The 17,374-nt window shown below is 36.5% G+C and overlaps 1 protein-coding gene across 12 annotated transcripts in view; it reads left to right on the top strand.

The window, feature by feature from the left end:
* The window catches only part of LOC138706753 (diacylglycerol kinase theta), a 254,529-nt gene extending 248,395 nt beyond the window's left edge, over window positions 1-6,134 (top strand). For 9 of the 12 annotated variants that reach the window (XM_069836403.1, XM_069836402.1, XM_069836401.1 and 6 more), the window contains 3 exons: window positions 667-823; window positions 3,251-3,358; window positions 3,872-6,134. In XM_069836403.1, the coding sequence (XP_069692504.1) occupies window positions 667-823; window positions 3,251-3,358; window positions 3,872-4,003 (397 nt within the window). In that variant the 3' untranslated portion in view covers window positions 4,004-6,134. Of the gene's footprint in view, window positions 1-666; window positions 824-3,250; window positions 3,359-3,540 lie in introns of all 12 variants that reach the window. The other 3 variants (XM_069836406.1, XM_069836405.1, XM_069836411.1) reach the window with 1 other exon arrangement.
* The last annotated feature ends 11,240 nt before the right edge of the window (window positions 6,135-17,374 follow it).

Genomic DNA, 17,374 nt, shown 5'->3' with positions numbered 1-17,374 from the left:
AAGAGTTTATGCTCGACCATGACGAAATGTAGTAATTATACACCTGGTAGCAGCCCTTTAATGGACCTCATTAAAGTACACCTATTCTTTAAAATTCAGGTGTTCCACCAATCAAAAAATGTCATTGTAGCAATATGAAAGCGCAAGTATCGATTATTCTCGGATATGGAATCGAAAGACAATTAGCGCGAGATTAGACAATATTAAACTCAGCCGGAAAAAACAACACACAAATTAACATCAATTCACCGTCATCTTCCAGCCTTTCACAAAGCACATTCCCGCAAATTCATTTCACCAATTGCCGGAAAAAATTCAATATGGTCGAGCATAAAAAGTCGTATGAAACTTGACTATAATGGTAATTAAGACGCTCGTATGAAAATTATGAAACCCGCTTGTGCTTGTTTCATAAATATTCTCGCGTCTTAATTACTACCATTATAAGCTCATTGCATAATGTACTATTTCAATTTAAAAAATGTAGGTCTAATAATTATATTGCTAGACACTGGAATTCATCTCTTTTTTGGATATAATGGGAGCAGAGTGAGGATCAATGAACATTATCAGAAATTCTGCCCGACAGGACAGATGACAGCTCAATAAGTAACATAACATAAAGGAAATCGTTGTGACGAGCATTTGTTTGTTACGTGTTTCCAGCTGGGGTTCTGGCGCTAATCCATGGGGTCCAGAGAAGGAAGATCAGTTTTCGAAGCCCAATCACTGGGACGGCATGCTCGAGGTGGTCGGTGTGACAGGGGTAGTGCATCTTGGGCAGATACAATCAGGTCTTCGGTCTGCCATGAGAATTGCTCAGGTAACTATGCTTCCCTCTTGTATTGTGAGAAGGAGCGAGAGACCTATATTATTTGGCTGTTACCGTAGCTGTAAATTTTCGAATGCAAAATATCCTGGAAGAAGGGAGCCAGAAGCAGTTCACATTTGACACAACTTTAAGTAAATTAGAAGCAATATTAGTTCCTGGTGAAAAACGCCAACTGTGAGGAAAATATGAAATATTACTAGTAACTTTCATCGTGAAGTGTTGTATGCAAATAATTCAAGTCATAAATACCATGTCAGTGTTTTAGAGAACACATATATTCAAGTGTACAGGGTTTTAAAACATTTTTAATGACGCTCTGTGGTAAGTTCACATATTTGAAATGTCCCTTGTGACAGAAAGTCGTGCTCTGTCTAGCCCAAGCTAATCTTCCTCGCCAATGGGCTGGTGTAAGTGCTAGATGTCATAATGGTCTGTAGGAGGTCAAACCTTCTTCCCAGAGTCTGTTTCTAATTGTCTGATCTGCTACCAAAAAACCACTGGCATTCTGAAAGTCTTGTAGTCTGGCTCTTCTTGATTAAATGATGTTACGGTCTTGTCGAGAAGTACTCTTATAATTTGATCCACTACTAGGTCATTCGGTTACCGAATCTATCTCTCGAAAACGAGAAAGTGTCCTGGTAATCACACTCTCAGATGTACCCATTAAATCTGCTGTATCGACTGATGTTCATGTCACTATTGTAATCGAACCGCAATTTCAATCTGGTCCCTTGAAAGATGATGCCTCTGCATGTTGAATTGAAGAAGATTGATGAGAAACAGCAGTCTTGTTGTTAAAATACAATTAAAAATGAAATTAAAACTTGGATATATGAAATCTGGTGTAGCACAGTTTCATGTTTTACGAAATAAACAATTAAATTATGTTTAAAATTCTTGTTGTTATGCAACATTCAATTGTTTTCATAGCTATGAAAATGATACTACATAATTTATATGAAAAAATTTTCTGGTAGTATTTCATATTGCAAATCTCTATTAATTTTTGAGTAGTTTAGGATCCAGGAATTATTGCTCAGATGAAAATTATTTATTTACATTTCATGGTATTCACACATTGCTTCACAGCTAGAATATGGAACGTCAAAAAAATCTTAATAGTACTACAAAGTCTTAATTATAGTCACAGTCCAGTTGAAATATATACAGAAGAGTTTTACAATGTACTAATACAAGATAAGGGGTTTGTGTCGATAATTAATACAAGACAGAAATATTTATGCATATCATAAATTAACATACAGAATAGAATACGTGAGAAATTAGATACTTCTTTAATTTGGCCTAAATAATCTTGTTTTTTGAGTTAGATTTTTTATATCTATAGAGAGGCTATTAAAAATTTTTATTGCCATATAACACGCTCCTTTTTGATAGCACGATAGAAATTCATTTTTTGACTCGTGTTTATGCTATGAACTGTTGAATTAGTTATGGTACAAAGTTTTCACGATTACATACGAGGAAGATTATTAATGAAAAGATATACCGGCACTGACAAGCCATTGGCATTATTTGTAGTTTTTTTAAAATGGTCCTACACGATTCCCTAGATTTGGCACCTACTATTATTCTAATTACTCTTTTTTTGTAGTAGTAATAAACTGTTACTATCTGTAGAATTTCCCTAGAATATTATTCCAAAACTTAATTTCGAGTTGATGTATATTGTTTTTAATGTATTGATATTTACCCTACTATCTCTTGCATAGCTCTAATAGCAAAACGTTTAGGTTGGGGGTAATTTCTTTAATATGATTTTTCCAATTTAACATAATGTAATGCTGTAGTTATTTTTAATAGGTACTGAGTCAGAATTGTTTGGATCATTGTAATATGTAATGAGTGGCGTGTCAGCCGACAGCCAGCTGCTGGCCTCACGTACACATGCCTCAGCAGAGGTGAACGATCATCCAACAAGTACGAGGATAACATATGCTCAGTACGATGATCCCCCAGCCATTATAGCTGGTTTTCTGAACTATATTTCACTACGTATTGTAGCTCCCCAAATTCATCACGATGCCAGTGGGCACTGGTCCCATACACTGCAAATTAGAAAATTTATTCCCCCATGTGGACTCGAACCAGTGCTCATTTCATATCGCAAATTCAGGTATGATGCCTTAGACCACGACGGTCCAATAAATCAAGTTACTAATCAAGATGTCAAAAAGTAATCATTTAAAAATATTTTGGCCATAGCATACTCTAAGCCAGTGCAACTGACCTGGTACATATGTACAGTATATATCTGTTATGGTGTTCTAATACTTGGAAGAAGCGTTACATTCATGTTTCTACACAAGTATGTATCAAAGGTTTGGAGGTTCGACGCAAAATTGCAATGGAAGGAAGAGGAATGAGCGTTCCAAATCTTGTCCTGTGTGCCCGCAGGGTGGCCATATTAAGATACACCTCAACTCCGACATCCCGGTGCAAGTGGACGGAGAGCCCTGGGTGCAGAGTCCGGGCGACGTTGTCGTACTTAAATCCGCTCTCAAGGTAACTATGAGTTGATAGAGTCTGTGAAGACTGGTGATATACATACAGTACATGCAGTGGGTTGAATGGATTACTAGTCTAGAACTCATTAACAACTGTAGTGGCGTAGAGCGCACCTTGTCTGCATGTGCCTGTCTTCCGCCCGATCCTGACTAATGCTCCCCCATTCCTCTTGACCGCAGGCGACCATGCTGAAGAAAAATAAGATCAAGCGCCGGAACACTGAACCTTCCATCTTGCCAGCAAACGGGGAGGGGGGCAAGAGCAGTGAGGACTAGACCCGACCCACCCTGGGGCTGACCTCTGTTTTATTTCTCGGTGTGGCATGCGTCGGCACCCTGCCTGCATCCATTTAATCTTATCGCAGCTTCATTTCTTCAGACAGTAGTTTCCTCAAAATTTTGTGTGTGTGAGTGTGAGATCCACTTTTTTGAGTATTGACGTCAAATTCTTCTCTTTCCTTTGCACTGTTTTTTTTTTGCTCCCCCCCGTCGACCTCCCCCTCCCCCGTAGGCCACAATGTTGAAGAAGATGAAGGGCAAGATGAAACGGCGCAACACGGAGCCGCTCATGCTGGTGTCGCCGGGCGCCCAGTTCGCGGTGCCCCAAGACGCGTCTGCGAACCACAACAACACGGCGTTCTGAAGAGGAGCTCGCTCTTGTCATTATGACCCTTGCCGCGCGTATGCTGTGAACAAGAACACGGTGAAACTGTGCCATTGTTGTTTAACAATGCAATTTTTGTTGTTATTAATTTAATTTTTCCTTGTGATTGCCAGTTAGTAGGTTAAGGTAGATCTCATTTCTGTGCCCCGAGGAGAGGACCCACATCTCGACGGGACAGTCGGGGCGCCCGCCCCACACGATTCAATGTGTGTTGTTCTGGGCATGTGTTTTCACAACAGTCATGTACGCTTAAGTTTTGCATTTATGTTTCCTACTGTAATGGTAACTATTACGCTAAGAGTATGGTATTTTACCAATGGACTTGAGCAAGACAACAGGTTCCTGCTGTCGTGAACAGTGTAGGGAGCACAACGGAGCATTGTTACAATATATTATATATAGATCTATTTTGTTGTTGGTCATAGTATTGTCAGATCTTACCGCGGTCTGTACGTAACTTAGTCATTAGAGAGTCACGTCGCCACGTAGCTGTCTTCCGGGGTGCCGTCGCGTCCCCGGACGCAGTTTTTTCTCTTCGGAAAGACGTTTCTCTTCTGACTTGTATTGGCATATTTCTAGTCATAAATCTTGCATGGAAGCAGGATTTTATAAAACTGGCCATTGAGGATGTGCGCTCACAACGAAACAACCCCGCTCATGGGGCTAGACAGGTGGTAACATTATCCTGCTGGATCGGCCTTATGCTTACCATGTCGTGGCTTGCTTGCAAACTGCCACTCGCACATTATTCTAGATGTGAAGTGTACATAATAACCCGGTCATGACACAAACCCTTGGGTAGAGGAGGGCTAGAACGACACATTCCACGAGCACGTCGAACGATGGACAACTGAATGTTGCAACTCCACCTCCTCTCCCCATCCACTCGAACGAGAGGAAAGGAACCTCCCAGACGTCTCAGGCCATCCGAGGCCTTTGTGGCGGAGGTTAACACTGTGCTCCCATCGGTAAATATCTTGGGAATCTCGAGTTTACGTCAGTTAATCCACCCAGTTTCTCTGTGCACGTGCTCTTGTAGGGGAGCCGAGGATATGCGGTATCTACAAAGTCGATCACGATTGATTCTTGGCCAGTTCTCTCAGAGCCCGGATATGTGATGCTGTAAGAAATGCAGACTGCAGTCGGCAGTCCAGTTGTTTGGTAGCTCGATAAGCGACGGAATGTACAAATTGTTGGTTGGTATCATCCCGTGTGGGAAGGACTACTCAGATACCGACCGGGTAGAAGCGAACGGAGAGTGCAAGTGTCTGTCACTGGAAAGTGTTCTGCTGGTGTGAGTCTGACGGATGAAGCAATGCAGAAGCAGCGAGCGTCCCTTGAAAGCAGGTGCCAGGACCTGGCAGGACCAAGCCGCGGCCGGCTGATGCCACTATGGCGCTTGGTAGTCGCATCTAGTCAATACCCACCCTGTAGACTCCCTCATGCTGGATGTCAAACCATTCATGTCTGTTCTCTCATATTCATTTCCAGTTTTAAAGTGCTAAAATAATTAAAAAATAAATAAAAATACAAAATTTGATGGGAGTCTGGCTCCTCGCCGGAAGCGGACTTGCAGTCTCCCGATTCCTAATCCGCCAGGGGTGTATGGGGCTCAGTTGTTCACGAGTTGCCGTTCCGGGGCTTACCTCTTGAACAATACGCATGTCTGGCGGATTGGCGAAGCTGAGTGTTAAGATTCGATAAAGTTGCTGTTGCATTACATTATACTAGCTAATCTATAATAAAACTCAATGTGCTATGTTTTCTGTCGTCAGTATGTCCAACCGAAATGGTGGAAAGTCTCAAATACAATCGGGTATTGCATTGCATAGACTCAGAACGGGCTTCTCGGTGTGTGATTGAGAACTTTTCACCACTCACTATATTTGGACCATTCCCGGAAAACGCAATATCACTATGAACGGTGTTGGCGTCTACACATTACTTCATCTTCCTGGAACGGTTCAACAGATGGAAAGTATTTTAATGAGTCTATTGCAATAAGGTCATTCTACATACATGACATATATGTATATGATGTGAGATGGTAATATAGATTATATCATAACTTGTGAAAATAGAAAAACATTAAATGTAACTTCCGAAAGCACGCTCTGTCATTTTCCTTGAGGCCCGTCCTTCCACACCGTGTATCCATCCGCCGAACGAATTAGAAAATGTCGGTCTGCCTAGGATATTGGTCACATTATCCGCCAATATGGAAAGTGGTTGCGACAGTAGTTCGTATCCAACTAGGTGTGCTGTGCATCTCTAATTTAGCAGGAAGAGAAGTGTGTGCTGTACATATAATTGGGGTTCCTCTCACCCCGTCAATCCTGTTCCTATTCAGAAAGAAATTTTCAGGGCTTCTTTCTAGTGAGCAAAGAAAGGTAATTCTCCTGTTGAATCTGTCAGCCATTGGATTTTTGTACCACTTCAACTCAGCAATTGTAGACAACCAATACTTTACAGTAATAATGGTGCCGTTCTTCAATAGAAGATAACAAACGACGAAAGTGTAATGCGAGATATCCTTCAGTTGCACTCTGCATTGCTTTAGGACTATGCTGGAGGTAGGTGGTCCTCAAGAAAATGGAAAGATGTGATTTTAAATTCAAAGTATAGCTTCATTAAATGTGGCAGAAAATATTCTTTCTAACGTTTAAAATTTTTAGAAGAGTAAAAATTTTGATTACTGAAGAAGTGTGAAAATATGTCGTTATTATCCCCTTTCTTCCGCATGAAACCAACGAGTCACAATTGTATTTTAATAAAGCATAGTTAGTATCTTATTATTTATGTTTGAGATTGAATTTATTAGTCTTGAATAATTTCGAGGGAAAAATTGTTCCGGGGCCGGGCATTGAACCCGGGACCTTTGGTTTAACGTACCAACGCTCTACCAACTGAGGTACCCGGGAACTCTACCCGACATCATTCAACTTTACAGGGAGTTATACCTGAAATCTTGATTTGCATAATACACGTCACTGTTCGTTAACAGAAAACCACAATTTAAGTCACACGGAGTTAGTGTGCACTCGAAGTTGGTTGCTTGATGGTTGTCAGCCCAGTTTGAGGTCTGTGAATATAGAGGGAAAAATTGGATCGGTGTCGGGTAGAGTTCCCGAGTAGCTCAGTTGGTAGAGCATTGGTACGTTAAACCAAAGGTCCCGGGTTCGATGCCCGGCCCCGGAACAATTTTTCCCTCGAAATTATTCAAATCAACTTTACAAGGAGTTATATCTGAAATCTGAATTGGTCTTGTTATTTATTTAGAGGAAGAAAATGTTTACAAAGATTGGCTTTCAACAAATGTACAATTAGGAAAAAGGAAATTTCCTGCTCTGATTACAGTGAAGTTAGTGTTTTTCACTAGGTTTGTCACATGTTCTCACATCTTTTTTCATGAAATCTCCCGCATCCCACACTGAATGATGATGGACACAAAATATCCCACTTTCGATCTTCATCTGATTTATACTACCATTCTTAAGCTCGTTCAAGTTGACCTTATTTTCTTTAACAAATTGTAAATTTATTTCATTTGCTGAAATTGTTTCATTGTTAATAATATGACTATAGATTTTCTATTTGAATAATATATATATATATATATATATTTGTAGTAATTTTAAACTGAATTATTTTATCCCGGTTACATGCCATGAAGACATAGACATAGAGCTCCATAATAGTGACAATGAGGTGTTTTAAGTTGGCACCACACTCAGACTAGGAACGATCCAGTATCGGTACTCAATATGACAGCAGGCTGAGTGAACCTGAAGTTACAGCAATGAGAAAAATCCTGCCACCACCCAGGATTGAACCCAGGACCCAGGGCTAGTTGCCCTACCAACTGAGCTACTAGCTGCTTTAAATTAAAATAGCGTTGGTGGTTTTGTAAAATTGCAAACTGATATAAAGTAAATCTGGTTTCTTACAGAAAAACTATCCATAATGAAAGATCGATTTGTTGTATTGCATCTTTTTATTATATATACAGGTCAATACAAACTGTTTTATTTTATTATCGACAAAAACTGCATAAGACTAAGATTCAACTTCAACGCCAATTGGCCACTGATGGTGAGGGGAAGGGGAAGGGTAATGTAACTTGTATATAAAATAATCACATAATAAAGATTTTGAATAATATATACTGTATTTTATTGTAATTACTACAGTTCTCCATGTATTTTGACATTAATAAAAAAATGTCTGTAATTGTTTTATGTATAGTGAATGTTAAACTCTTGTCACTCAAAAAATAAGAGATGTATCTGGAGTTGTGGACATATTGCATATGAAGTACATATTCGACTCCCAGCTTTCCAAATCCGTTTTCAAATTTAATCGACCAGTAATGGTTTAGTAAATACAAGCAGTTTTTGTGAAACTTATAAAGGCTATACACACTTGATGCTATAGTGTCAGAGAAGACAAAACACAGTGCTTCCATTCTTGCATAGCGCATGATATTGTATTGTATTGTATTGTATTTATTAACATTCCATGGTATTCATACATTTTTACAGCTAGAATATGGAACAAGTCAAAAAACTTAATACTATTATAAAATCTTAATTTATAGTCACAGTCTAGATGAAATATATACAGACGAGATTTACAATATAGTCTACTAGTACAACACATAGTTTTAGTATCAATTTCATGAAGTGTTATTGAATGTCATGAATTCACCTACAGAATAGAAGGCGTGAGAAATTAGATACCGGTACTTCTTTAATTTGGCCCTAAATAATTTTATGTTTTGAGTTTCATTTTTTATATCGATAGGGAGGCTATTAAAAATTTTTACTGCCATATAACGCACTCCTTTTTGATAGCACGATAGACTTGCCGATGGAGTATGAAAGTCATTTTTTGACGTGTATTTATGCTATGAACTGTTGAATTAGTTACAAAGTTTTCACGATTACATACGAGGAAGACTATTAATGAAAAGATATACTGACAAGCCATGGGCATTATTTGTAGTTTTTTTAAAATAGTCCTACACGATTCCCTAGATTTGGCACCTACTATTATTCTAATTACTCTTTTTTGTAATAGAAATATATTGTTACTATCTGTGGAATTTCCCCAGAATATTATTCCAAAACTCATTACCGAGTGGAAGTATGCAAAGTATATTGTTTTTAAGGTATTGATATTTACTATCTTTTGCATAGATCTAATAGCAAAACAAGCTGAATTTAGTTAGGGGGTAATTTCTTTAATATGATTTTTCCAATTTAACACATTATCGATTTTTAAGCCAAGAAATTTGGTTGTTGTTGTTTCTAATAGGGATCTATTGTTAATTATTGCGCTAGAAATTTGCGACGTTGAATTTGGACAGGATTTAAATTGAATTATGTTAGTTTTGTTACAATTTAATATTAATTTATTGACTGAGAACCAGCCACATATTTTGAAGAGAATTTCCTCTGTTGAAGATTGGAATGTGTTGGAGTTATTGGCTATAATTACTACACTTGTGTCATCTGCAAATAATATGGGATGACCTACATCTTTTATAAGGGGGGCAAGATCATTTATAAACACTAGAAAAAGTAGGGGACCTAATATTGATCCTTGAGGAATTCCATTATTAATATCATTCTATCACACCCAATAACTGCTAATGTGAGGCGCAACTGAGAGATAGGCCATTTTACACTTAAGGTTACTCTAAAATACACTGAAAGTAGTAGGAATAGAACAGTGCTATACCGGTATTACACTATCTAGTGTAAACCGTACTTCACAGAAGGAAATCCACACTCTTCAACAGACTGAAGACAAATAACTTACCCCCACTCCAGTCTGACGGATACAAGCACTTGGTTTCTGCGCACTCCGGAGTGTTTGTTGTCCTGCTATACTGGTAAGTGTTACATCCTACAGTGCATGAGAAATAAGGTTGTGATTGACGTTACTTGCCACCTCGTGGCACAGTGTTGTCATACTTTCTCTTGGTCTCCAATTGCACAACACCTAAATCCTTTCTTTTTTGTCACTATCACTGTTTTCACTGCCATCGGATAACTACTGGATGGCATGAATATGTGGAGTATGTTTAAAACTTAGTCAATTAATGTATTACGTTGCTGAATCATAAACAAAACGGAGCACTGAGCACTGCACTCTAACCTGGACGTGGAATGCAGGCACACGATTCAATATGAATTGTGACAATGCTGAGTGCTTGATCTCTTACATCATCCCTGGGTCATGATTGTGATTGGGCAAGGTGATGGCGACCTTCCATATATGCACGTTTGCCCACGCAGTGCCAATCACATTCTTATTTCTCATACACTACATTGTATTTGTCTATGGTTGCGTCATTCTCATTGCATGTATAGATAAGAAAATGGATGCATTTGATGTTATTCATTTTCTAAAACTAATTCTAACACAAAGACGTACTTACGTCTAACCATGGTTTCACTGTCACTTTTTAAAAATTATTTTATTATTTAGGTTAAAACTAATAGTTCAAAGCACCAATACATTATTTCGTAAAGAATTAATTTGCAAGTTGGATTCACTTCTTCTCTTTCAAGAGTTTGAAATCTCGTAATTCTAGCTACTATCTATTCTTTCGAGCAGTTGACCAATAATAATGGTCACTCCATGAATAGGAATGAATTTCAGTGCAGCAAGCTCATACAGAGTTTATACATATCTTTCTCAGTTTTCATACTGTTTTATATTGCACTCTACTTTTACAGAATTCAGTATTACTGAGTAAGTTATATTTATTCTACACAATACAAATATTAATGTGTGAGTTTTCCATTGAAGCGAAACTTCAAAGTAACAGTTAATGAATGAATGGTACAGTACTGTAATTATATTCTAGTATGTCATATAAAGTAAAAATGGTTACTGTTATAGATGTCCAGATTCTCTTTGTAATCTGTAACATCCTTCCTATATTTTACTCAGTCTTTAAGTAATGAATAGTATAGTATGGTATTAATTAGCTGTCGTTACAGCAAAAGCTATTGACATTGTCAAAATACAAGTGTAAGATTATCGCACTGAAATATAAAATATTCTGTTACATACACCACTAAAGACAAAACAAACTGATCCCAAACACTCCTTAGACTTTACAATCGAGAGTAAAAATAATCAAGATAGGCTTATATCATCTAGATGAAAATTATAACTTACTGATCCCAAATAATATTTGATAGTGTCTGTTTACATATAATAACACGATAATTAACTTAATAACAATTTATGAGAAATTCCTCATAGATTACAATAATAATAATAATAATAATAATAATAATACAGTAGAACCCCGATTTTCCGTCACCCTATTAACCGATTGGTGGATTATCCAACTGTCTGCCTGTCTCTCTCTCTTTTTTGCTGCAGAAAATATATGATGTGCTGTACATTATATTAGTACGAATTTTTTCTACAGTGTTTCTTTTTTTACAAACTTTTACTCTTATACAATATGGTCTACTTTTCGAGCTCGTTAACAACAATGGTCAGAGTTGCCAACTTGGTGAGCTACTATCTGTAGAGAGTTTAATTTTTAAAGTCTGGTGATTCTGATTAACTGGTAACTTAAGTAAGTTTCAATAATAGAATTTCACATTATTATTATTATTATTATTACTATTATTATTATTATTATTATTATTATTATTATTATTATTACTTATGCATTTGTGTTAATTGTAGATTGATTGAGTGGAAGAGAAGGCTTTAACGCCTTCACTCTGCCAGGTAAAATAAAATAAATTATTATTATTATTATTATTATTATTATTATTATTATTATTATTATTATTATTATTATTATTATTATTATTATCATTATTGAGTACATTGGCATATTCAGCCATGCCGAGGAATATCTAGAAGACAGCTTGCAGGAGACTAAACAACACAGCGACTAAGAAAAAAGTTGTAAGATGCTGATGACACTTAGAAGATAATTTTTCACATGACTTCTACATGACCCTTTGGCAGAGGGGAAGAGAATGCCTGATGGTCTTATCTTTACCAGGTTCAATAAATAAATACTAAAAAATACATAATTCTGCTGTAATTGTTCACATAATTTTTTATTTTAATTGTATCAAGTAACTTATGCAATGTAAATTAATTTTAATTATATCAAGTAACTTATACAATGTAAATTTTCATGAATGTTACATTGCTTTCAAATATTCTGTTGTATTTTTATTACCTACTGCACAAAATATGTTTCATTACTGCATATATTGGTTTTATTACTGCACAAATTGTGTATGACTGCACACTAAAAAAAGCCCTGCTCCTTCTCCTTAATGTCCTGCTGAAATCTTTCTCCCTGCTTTTATTGAAACATCTTATATTTTCGACATGGGAGTGTGAAACGTGAACCTTTACTCTCAAGATGCACTCCGAGAAGTTTTCCAATATATTTTCTATAATGTGTTTTTGTAATTTGGATCTTAGTTGTTCCCTGGAAAGTTTTCTCAAACTGTTCGTCCTTGATCAATTTGTCTTTTATAACCTACAAAATTTTCAGCTTTCGACTTGTCTTGTATGATATACAGAAATTTAATTGAAAGGTAGGCCTGCTTGAAACAAGGCCCCTCTTGCTGCAGGACTGTACAAATTGCTTCATTAAGCTCAGTTTTATGTGCAATTACGGAAACAGCATTTTTGGGGATCTACAAATTATATTATTGCAGTGAACCAGGGAACCTTTCTCAGGAATAAGGATGCTAATTCAATTTTTTTTGGAAAATGTATTATATGTCTTTCACGTGTTAAATTTTATGTTACCTTGTTAACATGTTTCGGTCATCATCAGAACTGGTTGTTGCTAGTTGAAACAAAACAAAAGGCGCCAAGACCAGCAACAACCAGTTCTGATGATGACTGATAACAGGCCGAAACATGTTAACAAAGTAACATAAAATTTAACACGTGAAAGATATATAATACGTTTTCCAAAGTGATATAGTGTTAAAAGTTGTGTAATCAAGATTTATCAGTTTCTTTGTGTCTGTACCATGAAAAATTTGGTCCTGGTACCAGAAGATTTTTGCTGTAAAGCAGGGAACCCAGTTCAGTAGATTCCTTAGACAAATTCGTGTGTCAACGAGATCTTTAGAGTAACTTGGTGGAGTAAACTCATCTTCAGTCCTGTTGACATCATTCTCGTCTTTGCAGACTTCAGTCCCTTCAACATCATCATCTGCTGTGTTCTCTAATGCAGCTGGAGGGAGAGGCACAGGCAGGTTTTTCCATGTGAAACTGGACTCATGGCTGATGGAATGTTTAATGTCTAGTTACTATTTCAAAGGAACATATTCTATCTGTCTAGTGTACGAAGGAGAGCATCCACTTCAGCTTGATTAGTAGGATGCTGTGCATATTTGCTACCTCTCCACTGACGTTTCACGCAGAGGTTTCGAAGAATGGAAGATGCAGACGTATAACGAATTCAAAAAGAATATCTGTTATCGTATCATCATCATCATCATCTTCTTCCTAATAGGTAATAATCCTCAAAAGAACTGTTCCGGTCTACAAAATTTTCCTTCCATCTCTTCATAAGGCGTCCTAGTCATCTTCTTTCTGCTGGTCTGTAATTCAAGAGACTGCTCGAGGGATCCTTGTTCTAGGCATATATTTGACATAGGGTTGCCAAGTCTCCCTTATTTTACCCACATTTTCGCCATTCTCTCATCTCACGGATTTGATAATATTTTCTCCCTTAATTAATTAATTAATTAAAATAGTAAACATGAATAGTGCAATGAAACTGTAAAAGTTATTCTAATTACATATTTTTAAGTATAATCTACATTGACAAATTTTCATTATTTTTCAACCTATTTTAATAAGGGAAATTTCAATTTTAAAAGTTTCTGAATGGATACAAAACAAGTGATAATAATGATAATAATAATAATAATAATAATAATAATAATAATAATAATAATAATAATAATAACAATAATAATATATTATGATTATTATTATTATTATTATTATTATTATTATTATTATTATTTGTCAAAAACCAGTGTACACGGTCTTGATATGACATCCTATTATTAATCGTAAGTAATTAATAGTGCTGTGAGATCCATTTAAAATTACTTTTGTGTTATACTGTATTTAACATGCTCCTAAAGGTAAAGCATGTTGATAATGTCCTGATGGAACTATTTTGGCAATTATTTCCAAAACCTCCCGTATTTTCAGTTTGAAAACCTGGCAACCCTAGCTTGACATGACGGTGCCAGTTATCTTGATATCATGTATATACTGCAGTACCGTACCAGTACCGATTCCATTTTGAATTATTGTAGGATGTCTTCATTTCTTTTGTGATACCATTTGGAATAGTCAGCTGTTCGGCACATGAACTTCATTTCACTAGCAGTAATTCTTTTTTCGTCATTCTTTCTTAAAGTCGAAGCTTCACTGCCATAACAAAGGATTTTGTACAGACAACAGCGGGTACGTTTTTGGAGTAGGAAAAGTTTCATTACACTGTTAATGATGTCCATAGCTTTATTACATTTTAAAATGTTTGCAGTAATATCTAAATCTTCTAAAAATTATAGTTTAAAGCAAGATAATTGAATATTTTACTTGAATAATTACTTTAGTATTGTCAGTGGAGATTTCCATGTAAAATTTGTCAGCAGTTAATTTTAAATTTTTTTCTAAAAATTTTAATTTTATTTATTTATTTATTTATTTATTTATTTATTTATTTATTTAATCCACTCAACAATGTAATTACAGAGTAGATAAAATGAAAATAACAGTGGTAATACATATAATAATGGTATTTAAACTTAAACAGTTACAATCCAATACTACTCAATGAAAGATATTAAGCAAATATTACATGTAAATCTCGGTAAACAAAAACAAAAGTATTTACAGTATGAAGAAAACATGAAATACAAGTAACTAGTCACAGATTAGTAACAACAGGACGAATAGAAGGAATAGTGTACGCACTCAGCAAGTTTGCACGGGTCCGCCGCAACGCGGCACTTCTATTGCTAGGCTCCTGACTTGGAGGAAGTTCACAGTTCTTGTTACACTAAACGTAGTCCTTTTTAAAAGCAAATTTCTACCATTTAACCCGTCTATTCGTAACTTTAGGAATACCTGCATAGTCCCTTATTCAGTTAATACTATTATGAACGTTCGTAACAGAAAATACAATGGGATCTGAAACGCTATGAAAGCAATAAGTTCAGTATTTAACAAGTTGCGAATTCAGAGACAGAAAATTTTACAAAATGTTAAATAAAACCAGAGTTGAAAGATATTTTACGTGCTTATAAATTAATTAAATTACTCACCATATGAATTATTAGTTGCCTGCTACCTTCGAGAGTTTGCAAGATGACTTGGCGGATTTACGAGCTTGCAATTCTCTTCGGATTTCCTTTCTCCTTTAGAAGAATCGGCACTTTAAGTAGTGGTAAACCAATTTAGGAATAATATCCATGATGTGTTCTCTGCAACAACTTCTCCCGAAGACTGGATCGTACGAGCGTCAATAGTGTCAAGACAGTCATAGAAGATATCACCCCACATTGCACTCGCTGAGCTAATCTTTTCTTTAATTTTCATTTCTGTTTGAAGAAGTACGTCGTACACAGCTTGGGAGGGATGGGTTAAAAAACTGACGTTCCTACCGGATCCGTAGTCCTTGATTTGGGTGAGAGCTGCACAATGTTTAGACACATTACTTTTCTGTCGAAGGAAATGGACACAGAGGGTACACGCAATAAACTTAGAGGAATGATTTACGACATAACCTGCCACATGTCAATTAACACGGCAGGAGTGGTATTTACCAACTCGGGCACAGCACTTTCCCAGCCTTGACCATACATTTCTTCACAAAGAACAATTTTTTCTTTTATGCAAATTTCTACAGACTTCTTAACTGCCTTGTTACGTAATTCCGCATTTCGCGCTAATGTTCGCATTTGGTTCACAAAAGATGTGAGTAGGTCATCATCACTTTTCGGTTCACAGTTTCCTGCAATGTTAAGGACCTGCTTTGCAGGGACATAAATACATTATAATAAATGCTTATGGAGGAAATCTATCGTCGAAGCATGGTCATCTGAACTGAGTGAATGTAAAATTCCGAAATGACGTTCCAAGGGGTCTTGGGTGAGTTTCCCTGTTAGGACATATTTGTATCCTTCGCTCCAGAGCCATTCACTCATTTCTAAGGTACTCTGCAAGGTTACTACTGCAGACTCCATTGTTATAGCAGAAGCAAATGTGTTGGTTGTAGTTCTGAGACATTGAAGAAAATCAATAAGGAATTTGTGGTTAGAAGAGTCTTTATAAAGAGCCTTAGCAGGAGTGTGTGAATTTAATGCGTCGGAAATGCAGTTGAAATGCCTTGTAAATTCTTCAGTGTCCTCACTGCCCTCGAAACCCGATGACCCTACTTCACGATAAAATTTGAGACATTTGGCGACACTGTCACTGAAGAGTTGGAAAGCAAGTCTGGCATTCATTCTCTGAAAGGACGAAGGATCTAAATGAGCTGTTGTCAACTTGAGAAAAACCCTAAGACCGGCACATCCAGATAAATCTTCCTCAAAAAGTCTCCTATAAAAACTGAAATTGATGTTTTTCTCCATGTAAGAGAGTTCGACTTTATCATAGAAATAATTTATTATGCATTTCAATATGTGCACAAAATCTGAGAATGCCCATATCTTCCTTTTTTCGTCAGATGGATTAGGAATATAGCATTGTGCTGGAATTTTTTTGCATTGATTTCTAAAGATTTTCAGGCCATTTTATTTGTTTGACTGCCATCACAAGTGAAACCGACTACTCTCGCCCCAACTGCTTCTAATTGTAGTATAACTTGAATAAGAATTTTAACGAGAATATCACCTAGAGTAGCGTTTCTGCTAGCGTAAATAGCAATTGGTTGAATCCAATCTTGCATAAATACTAATGCATGATTTGCTAATTGATTCTTTTGGACATCAGATGTGAGATCTCCGAAATCAACAAATACGTCCACTGTAAGGGTTGAATTTCTTCTCTGAATTTGACCTCATCGAATATTACCGCTCCGCAACATTTATTTTCATATATTTCATAATTTCGGTAAATTGGGGAAAATGTGAGTTACAACTCTTGGTTGTAATTTTCAACGCACTCACAGTATTTCTGTTTTATGATGTTTTATATTAAAACAGTCTGATCGGTTATTTACCGAAAGCTATCTTTCCGCGGAATCGCTCTGGCCCACTTTCCAAACTCATCTTTTTCTTTAGGAGATGAAAAGAAATGTCTTGTTAC

Source organism: Periplaneta americana, chromosome 9, assembly GCF_040183065.1.
Source record: "Periplaneta americana isolate PAMFEO1 chromosome 9, P.americana_PAMFEO1_priV1, whole genome shotgun sequence".
Lineage (NCBI taxonomy): Eukaryota > Metazoa > Arthropoda > Insecta > Blattodea > Blattidae > Periplaneta > Periplaneta americana.
This window is presented reverse-complemented; position numbering and strand designations above follow the sequence as displayed.